We start from the raw sequence: 11,990 nt of genomic DNA on the forward strand, positions 1-11,990 counted from the left end.
CTTGGGGATGGGGGGGGGGGCGCCTCTGTGTCAAGCGTCAGGGGGAGACAAAAAAGATGAAGAAGAATGTGGTGTTATTCTTAGCTTGGGACCACAGCAGGGTTAGACAAATCGTTGGCTGGTGAGACTGACAGAGCACAGTGTAGCTGATAAGGTAAGTACAGGAACATGTGGACATAACAAACATAGAAGGTTTTAATCCGGCTCCGGGAAGAGTTGTCCCCTCCCATATTCTCAGCACTGCACACACACCATTCATTAAACACTAGGTGAGGGTTAAAACCACTGAGCCTTAAAACTCAGTATTACAGCTGGAAACACTGATTAATTACATATCACGTCAAACTATTAAAAATCTTTGTGCTGCTCACAGGGCATATTTAAGCAGTCAGACTTTTCCCATTTCTGGGGACATGATGAGAAAACACAGCACCAACCAGACCTACAGCTTGGAAATACAGAAAATTGCTGAAGTAAAGGACATGGCCATGGAAATGAGGGACTGACAGTAAACTGGAGTGCAGAGTTTTTCACATAGGTCTGGTTCCTGTGTGAAAGCAGCTGCCTCCAACTATCATCCACTCACCCAGGGCCCTGAATAAAAATGCTAGGTAAATTCAGTAGCCTGTTATTGTTCCTGCCATCTAATGGAAGAAATCAGAGTGGGGTTGAAGGAACGGTGATTGTTTGGGGTCTATTTAGCACAGATTCAGCGACAAAACCTGCTCAATTCCCTCATGTTCCACAAAGATCAGACGCTGAAGAGGAATGTTGTACATCGCTGTTTGATATAGGCATTATTATTCACCCAGGTCAGCTATAACTGAAAGTTCAAACTGTCCAACCATGATGCCCCTGCACTGGCTTGAGATTCAAGACAAAACAGATAAGCAACCCTGAATCAACCCTGCATCAGCTGATTACAAATTTCAATCTAGGGTGCAAGCACGCAGTTTCCCCAGTAATAGCCTTTAACAAATGAAAGAGGAACACCATTATCTGGTGTCACTGCGTAAATCCACTATTACATCCAAAATTGTGTGTCTGCGAGCAAACTGGTACAAAGAACAAAGGCTGTGATCTCGTGTTCTGCTTACTCTCTTATCATGTGGGCAGTATTCTCCCAGCATGGCTTAGGTCCATTTAACCTCTTGGAGGGGAAGGTAAACATTAATAAATAGACAGCCAGTCTGAGATATCACCTCATCATGTGTTTTGGCTTGTTTTTCCTGATGAAAGTGGTTTGTTCTCATGCACGATGAAGTTCCCTTCCACATGGCATGAGTGATCACTGAATAGTTTATGAGCTTGAAAATATAAACTATACTATTAACCAATCACAGTGTGGTCATCACATCACCAGTGAATAATCATGGGAGATTTTGGGGTGGAGCTTGACACAGCATTTTACACTGCCATCAAGAAAATGGCAAATGAGGGAATAAGTCAGAATCCCTTTCCCCCTATGAGAGAGCCCTGTGTGCTCTGAACAAAATACAGGTTTTCACAGCATCTGATTCTTCTTCTCATTTTCTTCAGAGACGCTGCCTCTGAATACAGTTATAATTACACACTAATCACAGACTAACTAGCTATTGCCTCCTTCTCCACGGCAACATGCTGCGTGTAAGACACAGAGAGAGAGAGAGAGAGAGAGAGAGAGGAAGGAAGAAAAAAGAAAGAAAGAGAGAGGAAGAAAGAGAATTAGTATGGCATTTTGAAATGGTAGTCTGCTACTCAGAGAAACAACATCAGTATAAATAAATTAATTTTCCTTCAGTCTAATGGATAAGAGCAGGCCGGTATGCCACTGTGAGCCACTGTTCATTTGTAAAGAGACAGGCAGAGGGGTCTGTCCCTATGAATTACATCCTTATTGAATATACAATACACTACTTTAACTGGACCAGTCGTGTTTCAGTCAGATCTGGGTAAATATTAGTCTGTAATTCTGTATTCATTCTTTCCTGTAAATGTTACATCACACCCCCATTACACAGATTCTGCTGTATAGAGAGCAATGGAAAAAGTCATTATAACACAGGGCAGAACATGTTTGACAGCTTATTGTTGACTGGGCTTGTGTTTTTGGGATCAAGAGACCATCACAAAGCATGCTATACACTCCATTTCAATTATTCATCATCTACATTAAAAAAACAACTCATGGACCTCAGTTGAAGAGTATTTAAAATCATTTTACTAGCTAAACCCCCAAAAAGGCAAACCATATGCATGCACATGTGCATGTGTGGGGGGGGGGGTGTCATGTTTTTTTTTTTTTTTTTTTTTTTTTATCTGCAGTGTATTGACTGTAACTGTCATATTAAAAATGAACAGGTTTTTAGTGTAGCCAGTGAGTATCTATGATTGCTAATAGCATGTTTATCTTGACTGCTAAAAATACACACATACAGTTCACTGTATGCATTTAGACTCACTGACTAATAAAACAGCCTACAGCAGTAAGCCTATTGTTTTATCAAACGAGTTTCTAAACACAAACTGACATCCGAGTAGAATAAAAAAAAAAAAAAAAAGCGGGGACACACTGAACCACATATTGGAAATGAAGCGTTTCAGACCAACATGTGGTTTGATCCTTTGGGAGTCCAGGAACACCTTTTCAACAGAGCCAGGAAGTGAATTCACTGTTTTCAGTGGAAAGCAGAATGCTCTGGAAGAAGACACAACAACAGCTGTCCCCCAGTCAGACAATACAGGCAAACCAAGTCTTATCCTACCCTGAGCCCCACCCCTACAGCCAGCCCTCAGACCAGAACAGGCTCACGTACAGCCAGAGATCTCATGACGAGCAAGATACAGGGCTGATTGCTTCAAGCTGTGATGGCACCAAAATTTTCTGTGACCAAATTATCCTGTTGATTTGAGGGGATGTTTATCAACGTCTACCGCAGACTGGAAGAGTGTTTGTTAAAATCATTGTAAACATTACAACAACAAAAAAAGGATGAGAAAAGTTTTATTAAAAATGTGAATACACAGTCTGGCAAGAGAGGAAATTAAAGAAAGTTCTGCTTTTCAAGCTTTTTTTTAATGAGTGTGTGTGTGTGTGTGTGTGTATGTATGTAATATCCAGATTCTCATTAAATGGCTATATGTGGCAATACCCAAGTCAAGCAACTTCACAATAGAGTTGGGACAATATGAATCGCTGTTTGACACTGAGAGATCTCTGCATAAACGAATTACTGTTCATTCCAATAATCTTGGCTTTTTTTGGACAAATATATACAAAATGTTTCACAGAGATATTTCAATCAATTTCATGACGTCATATCTACACGCATATTAATAAAATCAACGTCACGACAAGTATATTTGATGCATATTTAACGCGCTGCAAGAGCAAGCACACAAATCGAACATGCTCTACATTTAAGACCCTCAAATGTCAAATGAGTCTGAGCAGAAAAGGGCAGAGTCCATAGCTCAGAACATTGAATTCCCCAGGGCATAGCAACTAGTTGTATAATTCATTGGACCTGATTGCACATTGGTTGGAAACCACAGGTGGACGCAAACGCCTAATTAAGCGCTTGCGTCTTCATGGATCAGAAAGAGCACGGCAGCATTCAACCAGTCTTTAGCCGCGTGTAAATAATCCGCCAATAAAACAGTTTCTCTCGGATGGAAATTCTCCCTTTGATTCAGTTTAATTAAAGGAAAAAAAGAAGACCCAATTAAATAGATTAAAGTAAAAATGGATTTAGTGTTTCGTTGCTCACCGTATTCGTTATAGCCATCACCTCGGAACAACGCGTTATCAGTTTACAAATTTAAAACTGTTTACCAACGCTCCCTTAACAATGTGCTCGTGTGTTCAACTAATAGTCTGCTTATGCAAATATATGACTTGTTGAGTTCTCTCATTGAAAACAAACAGCTCATCATATTACCTCTGACGTCAACACGCACACAACGTCTTGGAATATAATTATTTAAAACGCATGTTTAAAAAATTTGCAAATACGGCTATCACATTGACATAATGAAAAACAATAACAACAACAAATTTTCATACAGTGTGGTTGCATTTTTGCCTAAAAACAGAAAGACGTAGTAGTTTGCGCAATATTTTGCAATGGATTAAATATTTTTGGAAACCTTGAACGCATCAACTGTTTGCCAGAAGTTTCATCAGTTATCAACAACTTACCTTACACTCTCAGACTTAATCGATGGACCTTGTCTCCGATTCGTCAACCTAACAAAGAAACTATATGCAGCGGCGCATTCAACACTCGTGTTTGCTCACTGATCTGATTTCAGCATCATCTCCCCCGCTGCATGCTCTTCTCGATCTCTTTATCTCAGGTAACTCTAAAGACACGCCTCTTCTCATAGTTATTTTCCTATTCGATGCTGCTGTACTGGCACAGTGCCAGACCAGCGACGTTACATTTTACTGGCCGGACGAAAATCAGTCATCTTATTATACCCTGCCCCTTAATATGATGTCCATGTTGCTCTAGCAACCGGTACCTGCACACGTCAAAAGCGGACGTGTGCTTTTTCCCCTTGCTTAGTGCAAATAAAGTTTATTGGTGAGCAAGCTTAATACACCAAAAAAGCGGCAATATATCGCTATCTTGAGAAACTAAATATTTTAATGGAGAAGCGGGACGTATGGCTCTCCTACCTATTTTCTAAATTAACCATTTTTGTCATTCTATAATTTAAATGGATATTTGCACAATTCAAATCACCAAGGCCCAAATTCTAGCATAACAACTAATCTGTAAGAATACCACATATGTGGTTAAAGAAATGAAGTCTGTTCAAAGTTCATTGAATTTTTGGATTTAATGACCTCCATCCACTTCCAATGTGACATTTCTTCTTCCTTCAAGACTAGGAGGACAATCTTTAGGACTACAAAAATCAAATCAGTTATATCACCCCCAAGTAAGAGGATCCTCTAAAATAATGTTCTTTGGTGTTCACTGGTATCAACTCATTCAAACAAAACACTTCTACTTTAGAACACACAAATTTAAGTGACAGGAGAGTGTTTTGTGTACAAAGTGTAGTGTATTCAAGCATTGTCTCAAAGCTGCCACCTGGTGAAAATGTACTGTATCTTCTTGACCTTGCCAATTAGCTGATAATATTTACATGGGCTAAAACTGACGGGACAAGCGATCTTGTAAGTACATAAAAACATGACAAAGGGAGAAACGTTTTGCTCCAACAAAGTTCTTCGGTGAAAGACTTAACGGAGAAGATACAGCTGATTCCTCTGGATTTAGGAGTACATGGTCAACTGCAACCACTAGAGACGTGACCAAGGAGAGAGAGAGAGAGTGAGAGAGAGAATTTGTATGGCATTTGCTGCTCTGAGAAACAAAACAACCATGCAATGAGGTGACTTTCAAGTACTTCAGACCATTTGAGTTTTAAACACTCTTTCTTGTATCTAGTGATCTGTGTTGGCCTTGAAAGTATATATTACTACTGGCTACAGATCATTTTCATCTTTTGTTTAAATAAATGGAGTGCTCTTACTTCCTGAATGTTGACCTTGATAGAGCCATTGTTGTCCTTGTCAAGTGTCTTGAAAGCACCTGAAAATGCATAAGAGATCAGTGGCTTTGGATGAGGAAAAAAAACACTGCCTGAAATAACTACGCACAGGGAAACAGACAGAAATGAGTCCAACGTACGGCACATGGCATCCAGTCGCACCAGGCATCCGATGAAGTTGTCAAAATCCATGTTGCCGTTCTCGTCGCTGTATCGCCGAATGATCATCTGGAAGAGCTGGTCGTTGAGAGGGAAGCCTGGAGGATGAGGCAAACAGACAACACGTTGGTCTGACTGACATCTCTGGACAAGATTCTGAATGTCTGACACACTCTCCAGAATGTGTTTCATAACAGCACGTCTCACATCCTATCCCATCCTCCACTCATTTACAGTTCATTTCCTGATGTAAAGGCAGGACAGCTCTTACATGTATCTCAGGTTATTCTGTCTCAAGGGATAGAGAGTAAAGCCAACACACACATATTATCATTTCACAGCTTTAGGAGTCAATGCAAGTTCCATAAATTCTGTCACAGAGAGCTCTGTCAACCTGCCTAGTTATGCTGATCTGTAAACGTCTCAAAATCAGAGAGGCCGATGTGAGACTCAGAGAGAAAGGCCTTTCTGAGTGTGGTCAGTGTACTCACCAGCTGCCTTGAAAGCACCAGGCAGCTCATCAGAGCTAATGAACCCGGAGTGATCCCGATCATACGACTTGTAAATCCCCTGTGTGTATGTGAACACAATTCAGACATTCATAAAATAGCTGTGACTGGAATAAAAACAAAATGTTAGCTTAAGAAAGAAAGGCTGGCAAAGTCACAGGAAAGAATGACCTTTCCTATACCCAATACTGAAACTATTTCCCTTCTTCTTTTTTTTTACATTTTTGCTTCGTTTCCTGTGCATGTAGCCCATATCTTTTCTGCTTTCACTGTGAAGAAAAATCAACACCCAGTAGAGTAAAATCTGTCCTAGATCAACAAGATCAAAAAACATTGAAACACAAGAGAATTTAACTGCTGACAGTTACAAGTTGCTTACATAACACTTATTAGCCTGAAGAACGTATTACAATTCCCAGATAGGTTTAAATATAACACTTAGACAGACTTGCTGCTCATGACTTAAAAAAACAAATCAAGTTAATGGTTCATTTTTGTAAAGATTTTTTTTTTTTTCCTGTTAATCTGAGTTGGAGATTTTTGGCAGGTTAACCACGCTGCTCTCTCACCTGCCACCTCTTGATATTATTCCACAGATACTTGAACTCATGAAACCCCAGCTTTCCAGTAGAGTCACTCTGTTAGAGAAAAGTCAAGGAAAAAAAAAACAAACAGGAAAAATAAACAGGAAAAACAAACCAAGCCAATGGCCAACAGCCTACTCTATGAAAACACAGCATTGCATGAACTGTGTCTGAAAGACAGAACTATGTGATCTCATAAGACTGTGCCTCCACTGAAAACCTTCCGGAAGGATACATCCATTACTGCCACCATACTTCTGCAGGACTCGATGCTGAAACCGTCTGTCTTGAGGTCGCCATCTACGGTTGACATAAGCAAAATATCTTTCTGTTATTGAGTGATATGTTTACGGTTTTCTAAGCAAACATCATGTCGAGGTAAACAGAGAGAGAGAAGGTTTTTGTGGGTTTTTTAAGAGGGTAATTTAATGCCAAAAGAGCGGCAGCAACCAGAAAAAACATTTATTCAGAGATAGCCACTAAACTGTCCTTTTGTGATTCTAACAGTAGCAAAGCCTCTGTTAGAGCCCAGTCTGGTGAGAGAGTGAATTTCTAACAGAGCCCAAAGTAATATTCTCTCTCTCCCTCTCTGTCACACACACACACACACACACACACAAAACCTACATACATTTAAACAAACTGACAGAGCCTCATATAGCTCTATAAACTCCGTTTAAAAAAAGCTTACGTTTAGAGATAATCTTGTTGAGGATGTTCATCAGTTCATTGGGGCTCACCTCCATATCCTGTATTGAGCAAAATGTGAGACAACTGTGGTTTAGTGCTGCTGTTCTCTAAATGGAGTTACAACATCTGACAGATTAAATTTGCAGTTTGAATCTGATATGTTCCATCAATTAACATGTGATTACATGTTAAATATAACAGTGCTATCCCATTACATATCAGCCACTGCGGAGGTGTCATTATGTGTGCAAATTAGCCAGTCTCCACACACAGAGACCTTTGAAAACTAAAAGTAATCATAAACTTACTAGCATTAGAAGTGAGGCCCCCTCTCCAACAAAACCCAAAGAAAAGAAACCAAAACCCCTTAGAGGATTGTGTACATGTACGATAAGTGAGTACAAACATGAGTTGTGTCAGATCTGACTCATCCAAACTCTGTGGTATTCACAGTGACACAACAAAGAAGAGAAAAACAGGTCAACAAAAGTTTGCCTAAAATTCAGTCTATTTTCTGTATATGTCAAATTCACACTGGTCTTAAAAATGCCCCTGTGTCAATTAAAAATGAAAAAAATAGACATACATGGTTCATAAGGTGTGGGGTTCCCCACCCTTTGATGAGAATGAGATTGTGAGATAACTGCTCAGCTGAATAGGCCTCCACACCCTTTTATGAGTCACTCTCTACGGGCCCTTGGACTTTTCCACACTGGCAAACCACACAGAGCTGCTCAGACGCCCTGCACCATAACGGCAGGAATGTGGAAGAAGATGAACCAGTCCCACTTCCTGCCCGAGGAGCTTCCAGTGGCCTTGCATTGTGGAACCTGCCACACCCCTGTTGTCTGATCAGGGACCAGTAACTTTTACAGGGCCCCCTAGTGCACAAAATGTAAATCACTGATCTGGAACCAGCAGGAATTTCAAGTGTGTGGGGTGGAGGGAAGGGCTGGTATGTGAACCGCTGGTCTGGAATCAGCAGGAATGTTGAGGGTGTTGGGTGGAGGGAGGGGTTTGGAATGCATTTAATGCACTACAGATGGAGATATTAAAGGCCTTGTTATTGCAAAACATGCTCATAGTTTCATAGACCGTCTGCACTGACTGTCTTTAGACATAAGCATTAGAAAAAAATTTCCACTAGTCAAAACTGACATTAGTCAAACTCAGCATCACAACCGAAAGCACAAATCCAAAAACAGTATTACTGTATCATCAAACGCATAACTGAGACTTGGGCAAGGTACCATACTATCCATCATAAACTCATTCCTACTGAAGCAAGCACCATACATGTATTCTCACTGACATATTCTCCACATTCACAGCCCTGTCTACACTAGAAAATGAAAAATGTTTTCATCTCCCATAACCTGTTCTCCAAGTAGCAGAAAAGTTACCATAACTTCTAAAAATCACAAACCCTCTGTTAAACTGATTTCCAGCAGTACTGTTGTACTTTGTTTTTTTTGCTTGTCACTGTACAATACACCCAACCCCTGACCAAGACAATGAACTCTGACCACATTTTATTTTTTTTCACCAACTCCTCTGCTGCCATGGGTTTTTTTTGCTTTTTTTTTTTAAGAGCTATGAGCCACTGCCTGTTCGCAAAGAGCAAGTAAACAGAAAAACAACACCATGACTGAGACAAAACACACCCCTACCTAACACAGGATAACAAAGACATGTCCAGTCATAAGGAAACACTGGAGAGTAGGGGAGAGCCACAGACAGGATGTGTCTAACAGGCTGTACTCACATCCCCTGCAAGCTGATGGAACACTTTGCGAAACTGTCTCTCCTCCTCGTTCTCATGTTGCTCAGCGTAAGCCAGCGGTCTTTGGGGTGGAGGCTAGGACAGACAGAGCGCATACTGTGTAAGCTACATTCCTCTTAACAAGCCAAAGCAAGCATCCAACACAGCAAACAAACTTGTGCAATTCGGTGAAACCACAAAAGGACAACAATTATTTAAAACAAATTCCCTCGTACTGACATTCAAATACAAAACTTACAAAATGTTGATAATTGTCACAAGTGGGACCGTATCATCAACTTACGGGATCAGAGGGAACAAACTGGGAGGGATCGATGTTGCTATGACGAATAACGGGAAAACAAATGAGCAAATAACTTGGTTAAAATCACAGAATTAAAGTTGACAGCGTGAGTTTGTGTTACAGATCATCTATCATGGATAAATTGTCATTTTATGTGTAGTATGTGTATTGCTTACTGTTTTATGTGTATTTCTATGTATTATCTTCATATTATGTGTACACAAAAGTCAGTTTACAGTGTAAAATCCCCACCTTACAACATCCAGAATTCCACCAATGAGTCTTTTAGCCAGAAACATATTGACTGTGATGCAGAGGATCCAGAGATGAGAGCCTGTACACACATACACACACACACACACAGACACACACACACACACACACACAAAGACTAGACTTAGAGAGAGAACAATCACAAACACACGTTGTGTAATACTCCGAAACGTATTTCTTTTGTTGATAACAGTGCCACTGAAATACATTCAGCCATTATTTGAAGTCTGTTATATTATGTGACCAGACTACCTGCGTGCGATTCATCGCTCTGTATCAGAATGGCTAAAGCTGCGTCACTCATCCCTTTCAGCGATTTATGGACCACTTTCCATAAGCTGTACGTTCGATCCGACATCGAAGACTATTAAAACTACATTAGAGTCTCAACTTGTATCTCGCTTCTGTATACATATTGACTTCTGATTTTCCGGGAAAACAAACAAATGAGATACATGAAAAAATTCCATTCGGGCAACCAACGCTGGCTCCATTGAACACCAATCCACGAAGTAAGAAAGGCAAGCACAGTTCTTTAAAAGTGTTCATTTCAAGTAAGCTTTCAATCCGAAACTTAACGAAAACCGACCACGAGCTAAAAGCAAGCCGTGCAATACAAGGTAATATCTGCTGAATTACAGGCCCGGCTAATGAGTTGTACAGCTCGTTGTAAAAATATAAACCCCTTCAGTATAAGAAGAAAAACAACATATTCTCCATTGGCAACAAAGGCGGACAGCCAAAATGAGACACAAGAAAATTAAATGACAAACATTTAAGAGCAGATATAATGTACCACCAACACTTACAAGCACAGAGACGTCCGCTACGCTTAGGTGAGAATACACAGACGTCAAGTTTGTTACTCCCTCGTCGTTAAAGACTTCAGAAACCAGTTCCACAGGACAGCCAAACTCTGACAATGCAAACTATGTTTCTACACCACGCCCACATCTGCGTCAGACAAGCTATTTTGCGTGCGTTAGACTATAATCGCGGGGTCCTACGAGCGCTCGTGTTCCCAAAAAAAAAAAAGAAGTTGAAATGGCACATGTAAGAAAAGTAAGAAAGATAGGCATTCAAATGTACATGCATGTGCACAAGCTCAAAATAGAAGAGCGTTTATGCCTATGAACTGATGGAGCGGTGAAATGGAAATTTATCAGTGTTCTACTATTACATATGTGTATATAAACCATTTAATACATATTTATTCTAAAATATAATATATAGCATTATAAAACATCATAAAATCCATATATTATATATGAATACATATCTATTTATTATAAGGAACATTATATATTTGTTTGTTTGTTTGTTTGTTTTTACACCAGGAACTCCCCTTTCTAGGGGCTAAGGTGGTGAGCTTTACAGGGTGTGGATATATGTGTGTGAGTGTGTGTGTGTGTGCGTGCGCATGCACACACAAATTCAAAAGAGTATTTAATATGTATAAAGACATACACACACACACACGTATACATGCGTGCGTGTGTATATGTGTGCATATGTGAGCGCACAGTCAGTGGATGTGTATACACACATATACTCTTATGAACTCTGTTGATTTTGTTCTGTGTTTCTCTCTCTCTCTATCTGTGTGTGTGTGTGTGTGTGTGTGTGTGCGTGCATGCATGTGTGTGTGTGTGTGTGTATTTATGCTGTACCTTGTAAATTTCCACTGACTACTGACTTGTTTCTGAAATGCCAAAGGCCTTTCCACACTGGCATGTACATCTTTGGGTATTTATCATGTTATGAAATTAAGCAAAGCTCCAAAAGTCAGTGTTATAATTATAAATCTTTTTACTTGGTCTTTGAGAGGCAATATAAGCAGTGACACTTAAAACCAACCATTTATCTGATAACAAAAAAGCTGAAAAACACTGGCTTTTTGTAATGAATTCGGAAATATTCTTCTATGAATATTTTGTACAATGATTTATACATCTTTCTCTTCTCTTTCTTTTAATCACCTTATTGTTTGATTTGTGTTTATTTTTCTGTATTCTGTGTTATTTGCTCCACTTCTGCAAATACATTTTTTAAAAAGGATTTGTTCACACTTGAATCGATTCAGAGCTTTTCCGGAAAAGTCACAAGGTCTGGTCCCGCAAAATTTATGGATAAAGTTTTCCAGAATTTAGACTCCAGCTTGC

General features: G+C 39.8%; 1 protein-coding gene across 1 annotated transcript; it reads right to left on the minus strand.

Moving 5' to 3' along the window:
• Positions 1-4,818: 4,818 nt before the first annotated feature.
• Positions 4,819-10,725, minus strand: capns1b (calpain, small subunit 1 b). Its single transcript, XM_030776873.1, has 11 exons — positions 10,638-10,725; positions 9,808-9,889; positions 9,556-9,592; positions 9,255-9,347; positions 7,491-7,548; positions 7,035-7,099; positions 6,785-6,853; positions 6,198-6,276; positions 5,688-5,804; positions 5,530-5,588; positions 4,819-5,296 (listed from the first exon to the last, which is right to left on the minus strand). The coding sequence occupies exons 2-11, from the start codon at positions 9,852-9,854 to the stop codon at positions 5,270-5,272; spliced, it is 651 nt and encodes a 216-aa protein (XP_030632733.1). The 5' UTR covers positions 9,855-9,889; positions 10,638-10,725; the 3' UTR covers positions 4,819-5,269.
• Between the last annotated feature and the right edge of the window lie 1,265 nt (positions 10,726-11,990).

This window comes from Chanos chanos, chromosome 6, assembly GCF_902362185.1.
Source record: "Chanos chanos chromosome 6, fChaCha1.1, whole genome shotgun sequence".
NCBI lineage: Eukaryota > Metazoa > Chordata > Actinopteri > Gonorynchiformes > Chanidae > Chanos > Chanos chanos.